Source organism: Natator depressus, chromosome 5 (genome assembly GCF_965152275.1).
Source record: "Natator depressus isolate rNatDep1 chromosome 5, rNatDep2.hap1, whole genome shotgun sequence".
NCBI classification, from domain to species: domain Eukaryota; kingdom Metazoa; phylum Chordata; order Testudines; family Cheloniidae; genus Natator; species Natator depressus.
Genome location: NC_134238.1, coordinates 42,182,380 through 42,207,073, shown reverse-complemented (window position 1 = coordinate 42,207,073; position 24,694 = coordinate 42,182,380). Strand labels below are relative to the sequence as shown.

Here is a 24,694-nt window from a genome sequence, read left to right as displayed (position 1 = left end):
GCTCATGGTTCTTTGGGATCTGATTCATTAATTTTGAATGCTGAGGGCTGGCAATTTTGGAGAAAGAAGCTGTGTTAGAGTGGTACTGTAAGGCCCAGGAGGCACACAAATGGGAAAGAGAAAAGAGAGAATAGGACATGCAATTTATGTTCAGGATCATCAAAAACAGAGTGATAAAAAGTTGGGAGCTGACAGGAGATAGGGAATTTCAGCTAGTTCTGAATAGTATTTAACTGTTTAAAAACCTACACAAGAGTTCAATTTGTGACTTAAAAGGGAATGCTACACCCAATGGAAACTATAAGGGTAAATTTACATAGGGAGGAGATTGCAGAACATTTTTTTAATTCCCACAATTAAAATGTTCTAAAGCAGGTTTCATGCTCAAGATTGGTTCTGGACTGAGAGCTCAGAAGCCCTCCATTTGTCCTGAAAACAGTACAGAAGGATCAGCAAAAAAGCACACTTCCCCATTGTCTTAACCCTGGCCTAGAAGAACCAACATATCAGGTTCAAGTCAAAATTAACAATTCATAATTATGATACATGCACGTTAGGGATGAGACGGTCGATGCACTTCACTTAGGTCCCATTACCAGACAGCAATGACTCAATCACTGATGCCCTGGGGTCAGATTCACACCAGTGATCTAACTGGGAAGGGACTCATCCCACATTACCAGTCATCCTAAATATCTTTGATGGGGAAAGATGAGATTTGATCCTAAGTCTTCTTAAGAATTTTAGTGCATTTGAGTCATCTGTCTATTCCGGAACTCTGAAATCTTGCCTTCGTACAACTTAGGCATACCAACCTTTTGTTGTAATGGAGCTATGTTCAAGCACAAGGGCTACACATAATATTCTATGTTATTCTGAACCTTCTGAATGGTAAACTAGAGCATTGTATCAAGGACAAGTTTTGAACATTAATCAAAACTTCCTCTTTTGTGTGTGTTAGTTAGACCCATCATCAGATTGGTAATTTAATTAGTCAAATATTGATGTAACTATTGAGAAATACAATATATCCTCTAGTTCAGCTTTCCAAACAAAATAACTGATACTACAGATCATTTAAAATTAACTGCGTTATTACATTTTTGGGATATGGCTACTTGAGCTCTTCAACTCTTGCATGGAGACGATGCAGACAACCAGGCTGTGGAGACAGGGCAAAGTGGTTGTACTACTCAAAGACTACGAGGAGTCCGGGGGCATCTTAAAGACTAACAGATTTATTTGGGCATTATCTTTCATGGGTAAAAAACCCACTTCTTCAGATGCATGGAGTGAAAATTACAGATACGGGCATAAATATATATTGGCACATGAAGAGAAGGGAGTTACCGTACAAGTGGAGAACCAATGTTGAAGGCCAATTTAGTCAGGGTGGATGTAGTCCACTCCCAATAATTGATGAGGAGGTATCAATACCAAGAGAGGGAAAATTGCTTTTGTAGTGAGCCAGCCACTCCCAGTTCCTATTCAAGCCCAAATTGATAGTGTTAAGTTTGCAAATGAATTGTAGCTCAGCAGTTTCTCTTTGAAGTCTGTTTTTGAAGTTTTTGTTGTTGAAGTATGACTACTTTTAAATCTGTTATTGAGTGTCATGGGAGATTGAAGTGTTCTCCTATTGGCTTTTGTATGTTACCAATCCTGATGTCTGATTTGTGTCCATTTATCCTTTTACGTAGAGACTGTCCAGTCTGGCCAATGTACATGGCAGAGGGGCATTGCGGGCACATGATGATATGTATCACATTAGTAGATGTACAAGTGAATGCCCCTGTCAAGGTTCCTCCCCCACTCTGAACTCTAGGGTACAGATGTGGGGACCTGCATGAAAAACCTCCTAAGCTTATCTTTACCAGCTTAGGTCAAAACTTCCCCAAGGTACAAAATATTCCACCCTTTTGTCCTTGGATTGGCCGCTACCACCACCAAACAAATACTGGTTACTGGGGAAGAGCTGTTTGGACACGTCTTTCCCCCCAAAATACTTCCCAAAACCTTGCACCCCACTTCCTGGACAAGGTTTGGTAAAAAGCCTCACCAATTTGCCTAGGTGACTACAGACCCAGACCCTTGGATCTTAAGAGCAATGAACAATCCTCCCAACACTTGCACCCCCCCTTTCCAGGGAAATGTTGGATAAAAAGCCTCACCAATTTGCATAGGTGACCACAGACCCAAACCCTTGGATCTGAGAACAATGAAAAAGCATTCAGTTTTCTTACAAAAAGACTTTTAATAGAAATAGAAGTAAATAGAAATAATAAAAAAAAAATCCCCCTGTAAAGTCAGGATGGTAGATACCTTACAGGGTAATTAGATTCAAAACATAGAGAACCCCTCTAGGCAAAAACCTTAAGTTACAAAAAAGATACACAGACAGAAATAGTTATTCTATTCAGCACAATTCTTTTCTCAGCCATTTAAAGAAATCATAATCTAACACGTACCTAGCTAGATTACTTACTAAAAGTTCTAAGGCTTCATTCCTGGTCTATCCCCGGCAAAGACAAAATATAGACAGACACACATACCCTTTGTTTCTCTCCCTCGTCCCAGCTTTTGAAAGTATCTTGTCTCCTCATAGGTCATTTTGGTCAGGTGCCAGCGAGGTTACCTTTAGCTTCTTAACCCTTTACAGGTGAGAGGAGATTCTCTGGCCAGGAGGGATTTTAAAGGGGTTTACCCTTCCCTTTATGACAGCCCCTCTGATGGTGTAGCTGACGTGGTTGGGTCCTGTGATGGTGTCACTAGAGTAGATATGGGGACACAGAAGGCAGTGCGGTTTGTTACAGGGATGGGTTCCTGGGTTAGTGTTTCTGTGGTGTGGTGTGTAGTTGCTGGTGAGTAGTTGCTCAGGTTGGGGGGCTGTCTGTAAGAAATTGGCCTGCCTCCCAAGGTTTCTGAGAGTGCGGGATGCCTTCAGTAGAAAGGAAAGACAGAACAGGTGCATTCCACCATCCAAGAGGCCAAAGTCCAGAAAAACTTTGCTTTTGAAAATTCCTTACCCAAAATACCACTGTGGAAGCCCACAGAGTAACAAAGGGGTGAGCAATTCAGTGATCCTGGAGAATATGGATCCTTCAAAACAACTTCCCCCAGGCACTGATCTCAAGTGGAAATACTGGTGTACTTTCAATCGAGTGAGAGCTGGGTTGGAAGACTGGTGACAATATGACCAAGTGGAAGCGAGGAATGACCCCAAATGTGAACGTGAGAGCCTAGACAAAACACTTGAACAATTCCACCTGTCAACATCTTATGCCCCCAAAGGAACTTTTAAAATAAGTAACACCACCATGTCTTGGCTGCAGTTTTGGAGTAACAAGCTATGATCAACTGCATTCAGTCCACAGTCCACATTTGGACATAAGTCTGAGATAGAGGAATGTTAGCAAAATCATTTTCTCTGCTAAAACACTGGATTTTATGATAAGGAAAGTGTGGATATATTTCCTGGAATTCATCGTTTATGACGACTGTAGAAATTACAATTACTCATAAAAACAGTCTTGCCCACTGAAGATGAATATTAATCAATATTATGAAGCAAACACGAAAAACATATTTTATCATAACTGTATTCTCACATATCATCTCCACTATACAAATCCATAGCCAAACATCCTCCTCCAAACTATTTCTTTCTTTCAAAACAGTCTCACGACACGTGTGTTACATTAGGGTAGAGTTCTGAAGAGAACGACACTTTTACACTAATCTATATGTCGGAGGAGTGACTCATTTAAAAGTGAACGATATCAGAGTTTTTCCAAATCTGGTTTCAAAAATATTACAATGATCTGACTAGAACTAGGGAGGGAAATGCATCTGAAGAACTTTGATTTACAATTATGTTGCTTCACTATTACTAGCATAAGCTGCCTTGATACATGGAAATTAAATAGAGAAAATAAAATATTGATTGATTAAAAAAAGACATTCAACATCATTATATCAGCATTCAATAGATCAAATTACTTCTTGCAATTTGGTGGAGTAACGGAAAACAGTCCCTTATTTACGAAATGTTCTAGCTGATTTCACACAAGTTAACTCTTAATACTGGCAGGAATAGATTAGGGTTTAGTACTGAAAATTGCTTTATTTCTGTACATTGTTCACAACTTCAGAAAAAAACGGAGATTAACTAATGGGGTGTGTATTTTGGTTAATTTTTCCTTAATTTTCCTTTATTCTTTCTTAAACTTTCTAGCCAATTCAAAATGAGCAGCACAGTTCAAGCACAATGACTTAAGACAAAGATTACAGTGCATGTTTATATATTTTTAATTATATCAGCAGCAGTTATGTTAAGACTACTGAAGCATCCCATAAGTTTCAGTGACCTCTGCTTCTTATTTGGCTGAAGTAAAGGTAGTGAGACAAGTTCAGCAGCTAGCGCCAAAGCAGCAGTAGAAAGTAAAAATGATAGTTTGGAAAATACATGCATCTTGTATGAAATGCAGCCACAGTGTCATATATAATGAAAGGGTCATTTTGCAGTATCCTGGTGAGCCATTCCAGTACCTAAAAGCTCATAGTGAAGAGAGTGATCCAACCGGTTTGGTATTTAGGCGAAGGAAATAGTTATTGAAATGTTTTAGTATTTTCCATTCCAGATCTTAAAAACAAAGTCACTGTAATCACTTCAGAAAATAATATTGTTTTTATAACCTCTTTAAATCCAAGTTAGTCAATTTTTAAAAATATGAGTTAATTATTTAGTCATTCCTTCAGAAGGTCAAATGCGGGTCTTTCTGTTCACTAACGTCTAGCTAACTACCTCCCATTACATCTAATCCGTCTAAGAAAGTGGAAGTGTGTCATTGTTTAGTGACGAAGAGGAGATAGGGATATGGTTGTAGCGTATAAAACTACACATCATATTCATTACCAGTCTAGCTCTAATAGTCCCGATGCCTACAGCCATACCACCCAGAGCTGTGATTTCATCAAATCTCAGATCAAGCAGAGTTAGGTTAACTGTAGGTGCTGCAAGAAATGACGATGATTCCTACTGAGTCAGTACGAAACCAACACCCAAGCATGGTGATTCTGGGCATGGTGTTACCTTTCAAGTGGAATGTAAAACAGAGTTATTAACTATGTGAGGCAACTAAAGAGCTCGTAGCCTTTTTGTAAGAGTAAGGGTAGTTAAAGGTGTACTTTCAAAAACGTGAGAAATGTCAATAACTTTAAAGCAACTGAACCTATTTACTTCAAACTTCGGTCGATTTTGTAGGGTTCATCGAGCTCTAGAAACAAAACATTTTCAAGAAAAATAAGGGCTTGTCTACATAGAGGCTTAGTGCATGGTTAGCCATGGTGTGAACATACAGTGCACAAATTCACCATATGGATCCTGTGGAAGGTATACTTTATGTGCAGCAGGCTCATGCTGTGTAGATTTACACCCTCGGTTGCCATCGTCATGTAGACGCACCCTAAAGTCAGTAGTATTAAAGAAGTTACAAATATTTGATGACAGCAAACCCTAGGAGTATCTTAATTTGCTCTGTACTGATAAGTTACTAGACGCGTATCTTGTTATGTCAATAAAGTTACTGAAATTGAAATATCCAAACCTATAAAATGTTTATATTAATATAAATATTAAAATCTTATAGTAAAAAACCAATCACTGGTTAATAAAATACAATTAGGCTGTTTTGAATTTAGATTGAATCTAATAGTTAATGTATATAATTGCTAAGTATTACTTAAGTTTCTTGTAGACGTTAACTCAATAAATCTTAAAACATCTCTAAGAAGTAGGTTAGTACTGACAGCTCCTTCTCCCCTTGTATGTTTTGATAAACCAAAGCAGAGAAGTTCAATGATTTGTGAAGGCCTATATAGTCTGTCAGAGCCAGGTTTAGAACTCAAGAATTCATTCTCATTCCTGTACTAAAAGCACTGGCTCGTAACTCTCTCACATTAAAAATATATTTTGAACGAATAGGAGAGAAAAAAAGATCAAAACACATCTTAAGTACAGCTATTGTTACTCAAAGTCACAGCAAGGGGCTTCAATCTTATTTCACACACAAATCAGATCAACTGAAATGAAAAATGCATTATACATTTTATACAACCAGTTCCAAGCTTTGGTAGCTGCTAACCCGCTATGTGTATTACCAGTGATGTACATTTTATATTTTATATTAAAAAACAGAACAGTATGAGGAGGAAATATTACACACTTTCATTTTCTTTTCTTAGGAACCTTAAAAAAAAAAAGATTGAAAACATATAGTAAACTGGAAAGTTAATGAATTCATAAGCAATTCTTTGCAGCTATGAAGTATTCTCCCAGCCTAAACTGTGAAAAAGCCTAATATATGAAGATTCAAGGATATAGATTTTAGAAGCACTTTAATGTTAATACACCAGCATTTATTCCAAGCACTCTGATCATATATTTATTCCAAGCACTCCGATCATATATTTTACCTGAAATTTTAAGTGATGGTTAGACTTCTTTGTTATTGTTAGAAACCAGGCCATGTTAATTTCAGGCTGAAGCCATTATACAGGGATATCTTCAGATTGCAGAAACTGCAAAATTGAATCAGGACAATTTTGTTTTGAGACCCCCAAGAAATCTCTCTCTGTGTGCTGTAGGAGGGGCTGCTGGCCAATCAGTAAGTAGCACTCTTTCTTCTTTCTCAGCAATGGAACCACTGGCTCAACATGTTAGAGGGCACAATGCTAAGGTATAGTACTACTCTTATTTAGTATTTATATTGAAATAGGCCAATCTGGTCAGGGCCTCCTGGCGCTAGCCACAATACAAAGTTATTGTAAATGACACCCCTGCCACCCAGAGCTTACAATCTAAAACCCAAAGCATGATAGGTGGATAAGACATATTGGGTGGCGGAGATATTGCAATAAAAAAAACATTTATGCACAATCCACCACTCACCTAGTCAATGATCAGACTGAAGTCTTCCATATGCATCATGGCATAAGGGAGTTTTCAGAAGTAATAAGGTTAAGGTAGTGGCTTTACAGATTTTGACCAGGAGTCTGCAGTTGTCTTTACCTATGTTTGGAAAGTATTTAATATGGGGGGCATTAACCAAAGTATAGTGGATGGAGCACTGAACTGAGGCTCGAGACCTGGGTTCAATTCCCCATTCAACCGTAGACTTCCTGCGTAACCCTGGGCAAATAATCTAATCTACCTTGTGCTTCACTTTGCCATCTCTAAAAATGGGAATGGTACTTTCCTACTTTACAGGGGAATTGTGAAGATAAATGGATTAATAAATGTAGACATCAGTAATTATTGATAAATGTGAGGTGCTCTGATACTGTGCTGATGAAGACCTTAAAAATATTTTTTAAAAAGTCTTGACTACTCATCATTAAAATACCTACGGCACCTTTCATAAACAGAGGTGTAAATTCTAGTGTCTAGGCCAAATGCCCTGCTATTTGACACTATGTTGTCAGTGTCTTTAAACAAATTTCTTAACCTCTCATGTCAGCCTTTATCTGTAAAATTAGGTTAGTCCTTATTTTATATTATGAAATGGGAATAATTAATTATAAATGTTCTTAAATTCCTCAAAGCGTGGAGCACATCTTAAGAGATCATGTGAAGTGCCTCCCCTTCCATTTATGAACATATATCATCCTTCTCACAACTACAACAGTGGCTTACATGGAGACGTAACAGTACACAAGTTTAAGTACATTGAAGACGGCTTAAAGTGCAGAAAGTGTTTTGTCTTTTTTGAAGAAACTGGTCACACACTGTATCCTATGTAGTCACACACTGTATTTTTGTTTTTCATGTCATAGGATCCTATGTAGTTCAAAAACTGACAGCCATTCTAATATTCTATGAATACATTCATCCCATTTTGAACAGGATATACAGCCATACCTCTTTAACAACTCACCACAAAACAGATAACTGGTGTAGGGTGACCAGATGCCCCGATTTTGGGGTCTTTTTCTTATATAGACTCCTATTACCCCCCCATCCTCTGTCCCAATTTTTCTCACTTGCTCTCTGGTCACCCTAAACAGGTGTCAACAGAAATCTAGGGCAAATGTTGGTGAAATCTTTTAAGCTTTCCTTAAAACCTGCGGAAGATTAAATTAACATTCCAAGCTAATTTAAAAGGCCAAATTAATAAATAACTAGTTATGCTGGTACAATGTTGAATTATTCTGGGCCTGTTTCATGCAGGAGGTCAAACTATATGATAATAATAGTCCCTTTTTGCTCAATAATTTATAAATATATGTCAGGAGACATGTGATGGTTATGAACTATTGACCCATAAATGATGTTGCATTGCTTACGTCCAATCTAAACACTTATATAGTAATTTGCATATTTAGTCTGTAATTTAATATATTTCCTAAAAATTTTGACCGGTATCATAGGTTAGCAAGAAATGTTTTATGTATCAAAGTCTTCCGGTGGACACATCTGAGGGGAAAAAATGGGAAAATATTTTCCTCCATAAATCAATCCCTATGATTTAACAGTTTTACGTCTGATGAGACAGCATAGAAGATATCAGAGACAACAGGGCGGGGGGGGGGGGGGAGTATATTCTTTAAAAGAATCTGAGCTTCTTGTTAGTCACAAGTCAGAGATGGGAAGCAGATGCCTCCAGATAAAAGAGTTCAGCAATCAAAGTGGAATGCCCATTAGAGTAGAAGCAAAATCATCTTGCCTATGGTAAAGAGAAAAAGTGAGCATGATGCTTATTTTCAAAACTTGTCTCCCACTTTCTACATGTTCAGTTTTTTTAGGGATGGGAAGGAGTGAAAGGAGGAGGGTAGAGAAGAGACAGTATTGCTTTGAATCCTGATAGTTCCCTTTTGTGCATGTGTTTGCATATTTAGGCATGAGTCTTCCAAATCATAACTAAAACCAGACACAGCTATCCAACCTGTCTGACTACCTTTTCTTCTACTACCGGAATGCATGTGTTCAAGCAGCAGTTAGTTATTCATGTAAAGTCCCTGGAAATAAACACATATGCTAAGTATGTCTAGCACCACTAAAAAAAGCACATCTGATGAATGGATAAACTAACTGCATTTTGTTATTCAGCAATGAAACAGTTAGTGTTAGTTTATTAATTTATTAAGATTTCTCAATTAAGTACACTGTCAAGGTGCAAGAGGGTTTGTTCACACGGTGTCATTTCAGTTTTGCTACAGGTAGAACAAATAACGCCTGCATTGGTTTACATTGTGAAGACTATCCTGGCAACAAGTTCTGGTAAACACAGCAATACTAGTGGTAAGACCCACAACCCTGAATTATGATTATCCCTGATCAACAGTTTTATTATTAGCAATAATAGTGATAAAAGGATTTCATTTTGTTTGCAGATAAAAATGAGGTTAAGAGAAGTACGATTAAATTACTTCTGTTTTACCATGGATATTTTTATGATGATTAAAAATGTATATTCTAACATATCAAAAACAGCTAAGGAAAAATCAATATTATTTTTGTGTAAAAACCTACTGGGAAATCTTCAGTCATTTACCACTCAAAAGAAAATTGAAAAACCTATAAGAAGTTTATATTGCTGTATGTCTTTTAATGTGAGACCTGTCCAATTTATAGAGTCAATCATTGAAGGCAAAATTCTGAGCCCACACCAACACCTTTTACTGAAATGAAGGGGAGTTGCTCATGCCTGATGGCAAAATTTGGCTTTAAGAATTCTCATTGTTAAGTCACTGCTTTTGTTTTTAAATGGCTCAGTGGCATACATTCATTTTGTGCAAAGCTGAAAGCAGTTAAACCCTAATTTTCTAAGCATATTTGTTTTCACAGGGGGAAAATAAAAAGAGAAAGATCTGATTAGCTTCACACCCACCTCCAAATGAAGTCAACTGTACAGCATTCACTGACACGATTGTAGATGATCAAATAACCAAGCAAGTCGGTATGTGCTCATCTCGCTCTGACCTCAAGCAATCACAGGTGCATGTGATCTTGGGCATTTTCGTTGAAAATAATTATAAACTGATTTGTTATAGAACAGAATACGTCCAAACACATAAGGTAACAGCCTTATTCAATACTCTGCTTATACTAATGTATAAATGAAACAAATCCAGATTTTTTTCTAGTTCTTTCTATCCATTCCTATGGAGTAATCTCTCTCAGGGCAAGAAGTCACAATGACTGTCCACCAAAAAATTAAAAACACACACCACCAAGATAGGACCTCAGAGTGAAATCCAACCATATTTTTAAAAAACTTACATAAAGGAGTTTGAAGAACCACACCTATTCCCAAATCTTCATTACTATTTGTATAGTTTTAATTAGCTGGTAAAAAAAAAAAACTTTTGTTTTTAAACACAAAAAGGACAAATTCCTGTTTTTTAAAAAAATCCCCCTTCTCCATCGCTTGCTTTGTGAAAGATCCATCCATATACACAGCCGGGGAAACAAACTAAGGTTCCAAACCTGCAACCAGTTCCACATGGGCAAAACCCTTTGTGCACTTGTGGAGACAACTTACTGACTATACTGATGCTTTGCACATTTACTTGTGCCAATTAAATGACAGGGTTGGAGCCCAGATTATTAGATGGGAATGTGATTATACACAAAATGCTGCCAAATGCACTAAGTAGCAAAATGGGGAAAAATGCACCCCCTCTCTAACATTTTAGGTACAGAAATCATTAGTATTACTTGTAACCATCACAGGAAAAAACAAATCAAAGTGATTTTTGTTTTGTGTCCCTTTAAGATGGTCTCCAAACAAAATTAAGATTCGCACAGACCTTATTGCAGTTAAAAGAAATCTTTAAGGTAACTCTACTCTTCCCCTACCTCTTCAAGAAGAATGATCAATTTACATAGCATTTCACCATGTAAGATTTGTCCCAAATTGAGGTTAGCCAAGCACATACGAGAGAAATCTAAACATTCTAGGCTCAGATATTGTAAAATGTTCAAATTGTAAAGGAACAAATGTATTTTTTCCAACAGTGCACAGGAGAACTGCTGCAGTTTGGGATAGAATATAAACCCCATTTTCTCTCTTCTTCCCCTTGCATTCTAGGAGTCAGATAAGATGTCCCCAGAAAAAACTGGAAGTAGCAGGAATTTGGGAATTTTGTAAAGGCGAGAAGCAGCAGGAAAATCCCTGTATAGATTAGACCTACCCTAGAAAAAATACCTTCTCTAAAGGGTTTGAGGTACTTCATTATTCATATCAATTCATGGCTGGATGTGTCTTTGAATGGAGCTTGTGTTGTATGAATTACTTTCTTCTGAATATTTAACTGAGTCCATCAAACTCATCTCCTATTCAGCTTCTCAGTGGATACACTTCTGGGTTACTCAACTATTGTTATGTACACATTCAAGACAATGCATGGATTTCAATAACAGTGAACATGGGCCACACCCTCCCCCCCATCCCCCTCACAAAAAAAGTTTACATTTATCACAACCCCTTGAAAACAAACTTTAAAAATGCCCAAACAGATTCAATTACAAATAGAGTTTTTAAATTCAGATAGGCAGATGTGGTTTTTATTCATCCAAACAAAAGCAAGAAATTAATTATTTGTTTTACAGCCAACTTATTTTCTTGATCTCATGGAAATAAATCTGTTTAAGCTCCAGAGTACGCTCAGATAATCAAACGGGGGTGGGGGAGAGGCTATATAAATTTTGATTAAAATAAATAAATACTTCAATATGCAGCACTTAATTTTATTATTTGCTTCAGCAGTTAGACATCCTATTTCTTCATTAATTTGTTGATTTTATTCACATGAATCTATAGCAGGCCTACCTTGAAATCTGTCTACCATTAAGACAGAAACAATAAGTTTTTTTAATTGCTAAGCAAATGCTTATAAATTAAGGAAACAACATTTTTTATGTATCCCTGAGGTCTCTATAGCCTAATGGCCTCGGAAGATTTGGTAAAATTTTTAGTAGCCCCATTAAATAAGAACATATTTAGGTCATGTAATAATTAGCCATTTTCCTCCCAACAGGTATTGCCTTATTTGACCTCATCTGAAACATATTATGAAGAAAAGAAAATCCATTAGTGGGTAACCTTTCAAGGAATTTTCTGTTAACTGGCTTTGAAATCAAATGCACTAGCCAAATGATAGAGATCAGCAACAGACCATTATAATATTAAAACATTTACATAATTAGCACCGGTTTCAACTTTCTAACCATCAAACTGAGCATGCCAGTACTTCACGGGAACAACAGATTCTACTTAAAATAATAATTATAATCTTTTGGGAACAATAGACCATGGTGATTTTCCTTAATTTCTAAACAATTATTTAGAGAAGACTACTGTTAACTAAAAGAAAGAGGGGGAAAAGCTGATGTATCTACACTAGCATCAGCCCAATATTTCTGCACTTATCTGTCAGTAGCAGGGATACTTGCAGTGTGTAGTTCTAAAGCATCTCTATTGGGCAGATCAATCTGGGAATTGCTCCGGTTTTACTGTACTTCTGAGATATGTTTATAATTAGTGGGAACAGTGCCCAAAGAGTTTCAACTTGCTACCACTGAATTTGTACAGGCTCACTATTTGAGAATTGAAAACAGAACCACAAAATCATAGAATATCAGGGTTGGAAGGGACCTCAGGAGGTCATCTAGTCCAACCCCCTGCTCAAAGCAGGACCAATCCCCAATCAAATCATCCCAGCCAAGGCTTTGTCAAGCCTGACCTTAAAAACTTCCAAGGAAGGAGATTCTACCACCTCCCTAGGTAACGCATTCCAGTGTTTCACCACCCTCCTAGTGAAAAAGTTTTTCCTAATATCCAACCTAAACCTCCCCCACTGCAACTTGAGACCATTACTCCTTGTCCTGTCCTCTTCTACCACTGAGAATAGTCTAGAACCATCCTCTCTGGAACCACCTCTCAGGTAGTTGAAAGCAGCTATCAAATCCCCCCTCATTCTTCTCTTCTGCAGACTAAACAATCCCAGTTCCCTCAGCCTCTCCTCATAAGTCATGTGTTCCAGACCCCTAATCATTTTTGTTGCCCTTCGCTGGACTCTCTCCAATTTATCCACATCCTTCTTGTAGTGTGGGGCCCAAAACTGGACACAATACTCCAGATGAGGCCTCACCAATGTCGAATAGAGGGGAATGATCACGTCCCTCGAACTGCTCGCTATGCCCCTACTTATACATCCCAAAATGCCATTGGCCTTCTTGGCAACAAGGGCACACTGCTGACTCATATCCAGCTTCTCGTCCACTGTAACCCCTAGGTCCTTTTCCGCAGAACTGCTGCCTAGCCATTCGGTCCCTAGTCTGTAGCTGTGCATTGGGTTCTTCCGTCCTAAGTGCAGGACCCTGCACTTATCCTTACTGAACCTCATCAGGTTTCTTTTGGCCCAATTCTCCAATTTGTCTAGGTCCCTCTGTATCCTATCTCTGCCCTCCAGCGTATCTACCACTCCTCCCAGTTTAGTATCATCCGCAAATTTGCTGAGAGTGCAATCCACACCATCCTCCAGATCATTTATGAAGATATTGAACAAAACCGGCCCCAGGACCGACCCCTAGGGAACTCCACTTGACACCGGCTGCCAACTAGACATGGAGCCATTGATCACTACCCGTTGAGCCCGACAATCTAGCCAACTTTCTACCCACCTTATAGTACATTCATCCAGCCCATACTTCTTTAACTTGCTGACAAGAATACTGTGGGAGACAGGGAATCGACCTTCCCTGATCATTAACACTGCCCTGAAAGTGTTTCTCCCCCTTACTTTTATTCAGATTGAAGAAGAAATATTCTACTACAGCAGATCTAAATAATACTAATGTATATTAATGTTAACTTAACTCACCTCTAAATACCAAGAAAAATAAATCTGTATTACTAGAACAACAGGTTGGCACATTAATACCTTGTGATAAGATTATTCTGTCTCCTTCAGAAAACACAAAGTGCTGTGCCTGAGTACATTTCTTATTTACCCTGGGTACATTTCAAGAAATCTAACTGCTTGTATAACATACTATGAAAAGGCTCGTATAATGGAGTAAACACAAAGCACAGGAGCCTGGACTCATTTTAATACATTAGTAGTTAAAACGGTTATTTTATTTTAACGTCTTAAATATCATAACCAATGCCCTCAATATAAGATTTTATTTGGAAAAAAAATCCATAGGATCTTGCTTAAAAGAACAACCAAGAACTTACACTCTGATTGGGTAGCCAAATTCATTGCTTTTATTGAATAGGGAAAAATACCAAGAACCATTGCTTTGACCTTATAACACCCTCTTTGCATCCCTCCACTGGCTCCCCCTTCTCTATCGTATTAAACATAAGCTACTGGTCTTCACTTTCAAGGCTCTTTGCAACCTATCCCCACCCTACCGATCAGCTCTCATTCACTATCAAGATGTCGACACCCACCTTCAATCAGCCAACACCACCAGCCTCCATTACCCACTTGTTAAACTTTCAATCAAGCACCTTTATGCTTTCTCCCATGCCATCCCTCACATTGGGGAGAAGCTCCCTATAAACATCTGCAAAACATCATTATCCTCCTTCAAATCCCTCTTTAAAAGTCACCTTTGCCATGATGTCTACAAAAAACTTGACAAAGGATAGGTTGATGGTGTATGTCAAGACCACTGCCTATCATGCCGACTCCTGGCACTCTCAGTCTGTTGTCTCTTGTCTTATACTTAGATTTTAAGCTCTCTGGGTAGGGACCATCATTTATTCTGTTTGTACAGCACCTAGCACGATGGGGTCCCAGTCCACAATTTGGGCCCCTACATGCTATGGTAAGGAATTGCTTTCTTAAGAAATACAAATAAGAATGGAGAAAGAAGTTGTGTTCAACTTATTAAATAGTTTCACCTCATAAAAGCAGCATGACACCTTTTTGTTTAATGTACTCAGTCAAAGCTGTCTAATCTAAATCGGTGTGCAATATCTTCTGTTATGCTGATAATCTATTAACAAATAAATAGATTTGTTCTCAAGTCTAGTAACTAGCAAAACAATTTCTATGTAAAAACTGTGTATTAACTAAATCAAAGTGCTACCATACTGACAATACTTAATAGATTCATATAGCTTGTTTGAAGAGAAGGAAGGTGTGGGTAAAGAGCATGTCTGAGAGTCAGGAGATCCAGGTTTACATTCCTATCTCTGCCAAAGACTTACCTTGGGCAAGGTCATGAAACAGTCAACCCCATAAAATGAAAGACTCATCTACCCACAATAATTGTTCATAAACATTTGATTTCCTGCAATGGAAGTTGCAACAGAAGAGCTTTACCAAACTTCCACCTATCCTGCTCCTGCTTTCTCCCCTCCCAGCAGATTCACAGAAATATCTATGGGCAAAATCCTGAAATCTTGACTCAGTTGTCAGTCAGAAAATGGGAGTAAGTACCAAGTAAAAACCTCAGGATCTGACCACATGAATCCTAGCACACTGGCTGAAGGAAAGAAACAACGATAGTTCATCATGGAGCAACAGGGTGTCACCAACATTTAGATTGTCTGGGAACCTGAAAATAAACTAATTGCTTGAGCAAAAAAAAAAAAAAAAAAAAAAGGCTCACCAAAATAAATCAGCCAGAATAAAGAAAACAAGACCCTCTCTCTCTGATTGTGAACACTGTATAAGTAAGAAATTCCCCCTTAACACACAACACTTTACGGTGAATGGAAGGAAACACATTTAGCAGGCTATGTTAGCACACTGTTCTTAAACATACACAGCAATGGGACCATTAGTTTAACAGATCACCATTTAAAAAAACATATTCCTTGTCAGTGTGCTTGTGTAAGCTCGAACAGCATGCACAGGCCTATTTCTCACTCCCTTAGTTGTAGCATAATTATCTTCTCTCTATGCCTGTCCAGTAGCTATTAATGTAATAAACATACAGAGGGTCTCTCTCTCTCTTTGTATGTGTAAGGTTTAACGTGAATATCTAAAAAGCTTAAGACTAAAGGGAAAACTCTCTTAATTACTATGAACACACCCACAGTAAACAGTAATTCTTTAGCTATTTTTTAATTGACACAGTACTATGTAATATGACTAAAATAACTAAAATTGGAGCAATGGCAGATCCATCCACTACATATAGCAATTACAGGGTATTTTTGGTTGTTCGTGATGTTGTTAATCTCGTCCCTTTAATTATGCCCACTTTTCTTATGCCACCCACAGGACCATTTTTAAGATTCTTGTTCCACTAAAGAGTTAGCTTTTAGAGTGATGAGTTCATTAATTTCTTTTGTACATGATACTACGTAGAGAAGTAAAGAGAAATAATGCAACAGGACCTATAAGAAAAGTTCAGTATTTTATGGTCTACTATTTGAATTTAGATAGCCTCTGTCAAATCAAGTAGTTCAAACCCTGATTATCATCCATTTTAAAACAAATTTGGAAAAGAATTTAATCTCAATTTTAAATGCTTATTTCAGGATATTTTCTTCTCCTTAAGAATCCACTCTTTCAGCCCCAAAAGGTATCTCTCACACAAATCAGTAAAGAAAAAATCATTATAATCAATCTTGTAAAATACAATTCTAAACAATGAAGTAACATTTTTAAAGGAACTCCTATCAAAAGGGGTTCTTACTAACAGAAAGTGGGATCTATCTAAACTCCTGACCTCCTCGGCTTTTTAGTCTATTCTATGAATATAGTATATAATAATTCAACATCACAGAATCACAGAATTGGAAGGGACTTTGAGAGGTCATGTAGTCCAGTCCCCTGCACTCAAGGCAGGACTAAGTATTATCTAGACCATCCCTGGCAGGTGTTTGTCCAACCTGCTCCTAAAAATCCCCACTGATGAAGATTCTACAACCTCCCAAAGCAATTTATTTCAGTGCTTAACCACTCTGACAGTTAGGAAGTTTTCCTAATGTCCAACCTAAACCATACAGTTGAACCCACTCAAACTGACAACTCATGAGTTCAAAAGGTTTGCTCAGTATCCACCAGGGAACATACTATTTCCAATCTCAGTAAAATCTCAGACCTGGGTGACAGCTATGTACACTTTTCTGAAACTCATTACTGCAAATTAAAAACAATTATTAATTAAAAAAAGAACTAGCATCTCCTGAAATCAGAGTTGTTAGATTACATAATTGATCACCTGATGGCATATTCTATCCCATATTAGTAAAGTCTCTTCAATATCACACTGCTCTGTTCAAACAGAAAAAATAAAACCACGATGTAATATAAATCAATGTTCATCCAAATAGGGCAATGGATTATTAGGTGATTATTTATAACCCTGTGTTTTAGTATAAAAGGGTCCTGACACAACAGAAGAGAGTTTGCAGTAAACTGTTCCACTGTGACTCCAATGAGAAGGACAGGGGGGAATAAAAGGGCAGGCTTAAAAAAGTTGTATAACTTTATAAATGAATGTGAGACCACGACATTAAATATTAAAATGGTGACATATGAAGTCTGGTTCTAACGCTGTAAAAGAGATGTTTTGTGATCCATGTTTAGTGACGCTCAGTGGCTTGTACATCATAGCTGTTCAGTTTACAAGTGGAGGGCTTTGTAACTGCCAGCCCAGAAAACCCACCATGAGACATGAAAGGCATACTGGGGTATTTCTTGCTCATGCTTCATTACCAGCAATAAAGCTGCTACAATTGGAATTCAGTTAACAAGTCTGTTGATGATGCATGAGTCACAATAAAATCCAACCCATTCTCCCTTAGGTGTCATGATTCTGCAGGGATAAAAGGAGTAAATAACAGTAACAACTTATTTTAGTCACTCAAGTCAGCAGAAAGACAGATCATCTTTTGGATAAGAAATTTTTACTCAGTTCATGTCTGCACTTTGAGCAGCTATGTTGAATATTGCAATCCCCCATCCTCCCTGAAGAGGGAGATGGGCTATCCCTGTGTCTGTGTGTCTCTGAGGCTTAGGAAAGGGAAAAATTCCTAGGCTAAGTGACTTCGTTGGAAAAAAAAAATCCTTAGAGTGTGTTAGAGAAGAATCCCCATGAACTCTGAGAACCAGGAGAAGAGGAATGGGTTCTGGGCTTCTAACTACGCAGATAGCATGGAGTGGAGGTGACAGAAGAGACAAGAGATCATCAAGATAGCCCCAAACAAACACCAAAACTGATACCCCATTTCTGAAAGAGGCCCCAAATTCAAACGTGGGTGAATGCCAATTTGAGACAACCTTGAATTTCCCTTAATAAGTTTCCATGAAGAATCAATGTTTGCCTGTACTTCAGTTCAAAGGTGTTTCACTGACAACTCTAACATCTAAATAAATCAGTTCAGTTTCAATTGCCATGAGTAGACCTGTGCCAAATTTACTGTTATTGGTTCCCACACTTTCAGTTAACCACAGCCATCAGGTTCATTTCACAAGCCCTTCAAGTTTGATTGTATTCTTGGGTTTCTCCAAAACTTCCGTCATTCACTGTAAAACTAGAAAATTTCATCATCCGGTCCTTCAACCAAGACCCAGTGTTCCCTGGGCAGGTCCAAAGCCCCAATTTTACCCAGAGCTGTCTTCTAAGAGAGGGGATAGCCCAGTGGCCTTCACCTCATTGCCCTCCCCTCTCCTCAGATACTATCGGAATAGCCTTCTCCTTCGATCATGAGCCTGTGAATGAGAGGCCAAGTACTATAGGGCCTCTGCCCCCAGATCCAACCATTAACTTCTGTGTATCAAATCCCCTTTCTGCAGCAGGACTGGGAGATGTTCCTCCATCCCAGCTATTGCCTCCTTTCTGGTCCTTGCTTCACTCTGGATTATGTCACCTATGGGTATACTTGTGCAGGGTAAGGGAGCAGGTCTGCCTTACTGGACCACTTAAAACACTGTATGGAACAGAAGGCCGACTGATCAGTTCTCGGAGGTGCCACAAACTGACAGAATTAGTTGGAATGGAGGAGGGGGGAGACCTTATATATTTTGCTTTGGGTTTTTAACGGAAAGTTTTACATGGTTCTACAGCGTATGTAAATACATAGAGGCAGACTGTGTACCTTGCAATACACAGAGTATTTTATTATTCAGTTAGCAATTAAAGTTTGGGGATATTCTTAAAGTATTGCTTTAGAAGTTCTGTATCTACATTTTGAAAGATCTAGAATAATGTAAATTTAGTGACAAAACAAAGAGTACAGTAAGAATTTAGAATTAAGGGCTGGCTCACAGATGTATTATAACTGTGCTCTCATTTGGCAGAAAGTCTAACAGGTTCCTCCTTGACCTGCTTCACAGCAGTACACTTCATAAAAGGTATTTTTAGGTCCGCATGAAAGTGCAAGACCTACTTGAGTTAGTAGAGTGAGGAAGAACTGAACAAGCTCTGAGGCTTTTTTTTTTTTTTTTTTTTAAAGGAGGCATATTTGTATCAGGAAAGTGCAAACGTGCTACCTGTGCATTCAGTTGGTCATATTTATTAGTTAAAATAATTTTTAAAAGAGGAATAAGAAAACATTTTAATAAGTAATCTAGCACGTAATGGGCCAGACACAAATATAAATATAAATATATATATATACATACACAGAGAGAGAGACAGACAGACAGACAGAGAGAGGAACAAGTGTGCATTGACAAGGAAATAGAAAAGAACTATTAAATCATCTGGCCTATCTCAAATTTCTGTGATACAATACAGACCTTTTTCTTTTGTAAAATGTCAGTGTATGAATACTTAAAGCTTATGAACAGATCTGCTAAGCCTGTTTCCTGCTTTCTCAGTGTTACTCTTACAGATAGCAAGACAGAGAGGGAGCAATATCTAAAGATGATTTAAACACACAGACAGTGGTGAAAATATGTAAAGAAAATATTTTAAAATATTTCACTGATAAAAACTAACCACATTTAAAACCACAGCAATGATGTAACTCAAAGTGACAAGCCTGGGAGTTGAACAGAGATAGTCATAAACCTATATAAACAATTCTTACTCAGTGTGACAGACACATCAGACTTTATAGCAGTAGCTATAACACATCCCAAAGTCTCAGCATAGCTTCAGATTGCCTGTTTTTTGTTGATATATGGCACAACCTTTACTTAAAATTTGCTTTTTTCTAGTCAACTTTTACTCTTGTCCAAAATAAAAAGGCCATTACTGTATTACTAAATGTCAGCTAACCAGTAACAAAAAATGACACCATGACACAAACCTGTCTCTTTAAGAGTACAGTATGAAATAAGCTATCTTGGACTATCTATATAGAGTACATGTACTCCAGATAAAGGTCAAATATTTGATAGACAGCTGAAATAGTGTTAAAAAGAAAGAAACTGAAGTAAAAGAGTATGCTGGAGAGGGAAAATAATAAATACTAAGCAACAAAAGAACAAAAAACAAACACAGACTCAAAGGTACAGAACCTTACTTTAAGATAAGTAAACCCAAGCAGCTGAAAGTACCAAATAACCTACAGTTTTGTAAAAGCGGACAAAAATGAAACCAGGAAGTACTGGAAAGTATTTTAAATTAGAGAGATTTACCTATACTCTAAGTAAGTTCAACAACTATGTTTGGTAAACACCGTATTTAAGTTCTTTACAGCGTGGAGAAACAAGTAGAGACAAAACCTTCAGAACAAGATTACGTGTAACCACAGGAGGACTTGGAAAGTATTTTTACCTTTGTGTGCGACGCAGCCTGTTTCCACTCCTCAAATGAGGCAAGGTATAGTTTGAGAGGACAGTCCAAAAATTTGGATCAGACATATCCAGTCCCTTCTTTTCAGTTCACTAAAAGTTCAAAGACATGATACCAAAAAAGAAAAAAAAATCCCCAATTATCTGATCACTTGCTGCAAAAATGTGTTAACATTAACTCTGATCTCAAGAGAAACTTTTTAGTGTAACTGAGAAGCAGTGTCCTGTTGGGTTATCTAATTAGTATACAACTGCTTCCCCAAAGGTTCAGTAAACTTTTCCTCTCTAACATGCGCACTGCCTGGCTAGAAACAATAATTACAATAGTTTAGCCCCACCTTCTGCTGAAAACGCTGTCTCTGTGTGTGATTCAGCCCAAGGTACTTTGTCATCTGTTTAGCAGATACCATTCAGATCTACCCAGAGGGGGAGTAGCACATTTTATACTTTCAACTCATCCCTTTATTTATCTTGTTTTAAAAAAGCAATTGTCTGGTTTACAAAAAATTCTTACAAATAATATATTTACTTTCTACTTGCCTTTTATAATAAAAATATTTTGAAAAATAAAAATTCCATTCACTTCTTCCCATCCCCACAAATACTTTTAGAAATAAGCTAATCTTTGAGAGTCTTTTCCAAGACTTAAACCTGTCACCTTTGATCTCATCTTGCTGCTTACCAAGGGGCTGAGAATGAAGTTGAGAGCTCCTGTATTACAGAAAATGAAAAGACACTGCATTCTTTAATCTTTTCATCACAGTTAAACACTTCACACACCACTTTAGGCAGCAGTGACGGAACGCAACATGCAGCAACGGGGGCGCGCACTCTCACACACTTCCTTTGTGGATTATTCTGAAGTTTAGAGTAGAAACAGCAGCCTCGAGTATTTATTGTACTTACAAAGATGAGTAAGAGGTACAGAAGTGTGTGACTCAGGAGCACCTTATGTAGTGAGCTACACCCTGCTGACGGCCAAGATGCATAATTTGGCATAGCTAACACACACATTGTTTGTTCTACAAAAATACAAGCCACATACAGGTTTCAGAGTAGAAGCCGTGTTAGTCTGTATCCGCAAAAAGAAAAGGAGTACTTGTGGCATCTTAGAGACTAACCAATTTATTTGAGCATAAGCTTTCGTGAGCTACAGCTCACTTCATCGGATGCATTCAGTGGAAAGTACAGTGGGGAGGTTTATATACATAGAGAACATGAAACAATGGGTGTTACCATACACTCTGTAACCAGAGTGACCACTTAAGGTGAGCTATTACCAGCAGGAGAGTGGGGGACGACGACACACCTTTTGTAGTGATAATCAAGGTGGGCTATTTCCAGCAGTTGACAAGAACGTCTGAAGAACAGTGGGGGGTGGAGGGGGCGAATAAACATGGGGAAATGGTTTTACTTTGTGTAATGACCCATCCACTCCCAGTCTCTATTCAAGCCTAAGTTAATTGTATCCAGTTTGCAAATTAATTCCAATTCAGCAGTCTCTCATTGGAGTCTGTTTCTGAAGTTTTTTTGTTGAAGAATTGCAACTTTTAGGTCTGTAATCGAGTTACCAGAGAGATTGAAGTGTTCTCCAACTGGTTTTTGAATGTTATAATTCTTGACGTCTGATTTGTGTCCATTGATTCTTTTACATAGAGACTGTCCAGTTTGACCAATGTACATGGCAGAGGGGCATTGCTGGCACATGATGGCATATCTCATATTGGTAGATGTGCAGGTGAACGAGCCTCCGATAGTGTGGCTGATGTGATTAGGCCCTATGATGGTGTCCCCTGAATAGATTATGTGGACACAGTTGGCAACGGGCTTTGTTGCAAGGATAGGTTCCTGGGTTAGTGGTTCTGTTGTGTGGTGTGTGGTTGCTGATGAGTATTTGCTTCAGGTTGGGGGGCTGTCTGTAAGCAAGGACTGGCCTGACTTCCAAGATCTGTGAGAGTGATGGGTCGTCCTTCAGGATAGGTTGTAGATCCTTGATGATGCGTTGGAGAGGTTTTAGTTGGGGGCTGAAGGTGATGGCTAGTGGCGTTCTGTTATTTTCTTTGTTGGGCCTGTCCCCATTGTTTCGTGTTCTCTATGTATATAAATCTCCCCACTGTATTTTCCACTGAATGCATCCGATGAAGTGAGCTGTAGCTCACGAAAGCTTATGCTCAAATAAATTTGTTAGTCTCTAAGGTACCACGAGCCACATACATTCTGCCTTAAATCAATAACCACAGTAAGAGGTGCTTATAGGTTCAAGCCTATCCCAACAAACCTGATATTACAGGTACCTAATTAATTATTTTCAGCATGGCTGCCTGCAACTACGTAAACCATATTTTTAACATGAAAAGCTGTGGCACCTGTCATGGGGGTGGATGTGCAACATACTGATAGGAAAGGCTGCTGGCTCCAAGCCCATACTACCTACCATTTCCTCTTTTGACATAAACAGACATATTGCAGTGCAGGGTGTGACAGAAGGAAGAATCTGCAGCTCCACGCACAACCTTTTACTTGGTATTTAATACATTAACGTGCATATTTAAAAATAATAGTCCAAGACCATAAACTTGAGCTTAAAAAGAGAACTGGATGGATTTAGCATTGGTGAAAGGCATTGGCTTAACAATCCTGGCAAATGAAGTCCTCTGTTTACCATGAGGACAAGTTTCTGACACACACTGCCCTACAAGCAAGCCTCTTACTTGATGTGGGTGGGGAAGTAGTGAGAGAAGACTAACTATGAGTAACCGGGAAAGTTCAGTCTCCATGACCCAAACATTCTCGGCCTCTACTGAGTCTGCTAATTGTGTCAACCATGGTAGTGACCTTTTGGCCTCAGATCTGGATATGAGATCCATCAAACTCACCTCATTTAATGATGGCCACTAAACACAGGCACCATGAACAGACCATCCCAGAAATCACTCTTCACTGGCTCCCACTGAATAGAGAGTCCAGTTCAAAGCCCTCCATTATTTTGGTTCTGCTACCAAAGATTGCCTCCCTTCCACAACCCTGACCTTCAGAAAGAGCTACATTCCACCCAAAATTAATCTAGATTATGAAACTACTAGCTACAAAAGATAACCATTTTCAGAACTAAATGAATTTTGGATTCAAACTTAAACTTCCTGAGGAAAACCAACACATATGCCACACCACAGCCAGACATTTAAATAAAACCGTATGAACAACTAATCAAGCTGCTTCTCCTATATGTAGGGAGTTCAAATGATTGTTATTTCAATTTTTAAATGAGTAGCAAACATTCAGATATTACGGGGATGAGGGATTGCACATAGACATGTAGATGAAGGGGTAGAGTAGAGAAAAGTGCAACAGAATTCAAAGACTGTTATACGAATTTTATTGCTTGTGTAAGGCACCATAGTGGAGAGCTCAAGTCCTCTCTCCTAGGAAAAAATACAGTGAGTTTAAGGGTGGTGAAGTAGAAGTAGAAATAATGACCTGTCGATATACCTCTCAACCGTGACCTGGAGAAGCTACTCTTGAAGTCCACCTATACTACAGAAGAGCACCATTTCAGGGTCTAATAGTGCAGTCGATCCTGCCAGTGCCATTTATTCCTGCTACATTTCAGTAAGTCCACTTTAAGCAGCTTTTTTAAAAAAAAAAAAAATAGTGCAGAGCATCCACAGACAACATTCACTCCATTTTTTTTTGCTGTACCTGAGCATAGTGGCACCAACTATCCAGCTTCTGGTACAGTTACCTGGAGCAGGCACCTGACATGGTAATAAATGAATATTTAGCAATATATTATTACATATATTCCCTCATAATAGAGCTTGTCAACTTGGAATTAAGTTTGAAAAAACTTGGGGAAAAAATCCCTTTTCTCAAAAATACACAAAGTGACTGAAAGCCTGAAAATTTCAGGCCAAGTTTCCATGTCACAAAAATTTGAAAACAAGAAAATACACAGTTAAGCTCACTCAACCTAGCTCAG

The 24,694-nt window shown here is 38.2% G+C and overlaps 1 protein-coding gene across 9 annotated transcripts in view; it reads right to left on the bottom strand.

Annotated features, from left to right (window-relative positions):
* MAST4 (microtubule associated serine/threonine kinase family member 4) overlaps positions 1-24,694 on the bottom strand; it is a 442,775-nt gene that overhangs the window by 121,136 nt on the left and 296,945 nt on the right. The window contains exon 1 of one of the 9 annotated variants that reach the window (XM_074952653.1): positions 20,699-20,799. The exons of 7 other annotated variants lie outside the window; for them this stretch is intronic. In XM_074952653.1, coding sequence (XP_074808754.1) covers positions 20,699-20,784 — 86 coding nt within the window. In that variant the 5' untranslated portion in view covers positions 20,785-20,799. Of the gene's footprint in view, positions 1-20,698; positions 20,800-24,694 lie in introns of those variants that run through there. One more of the 9 variants, XM_074952656.1, reaches the window with a different exon arrangement.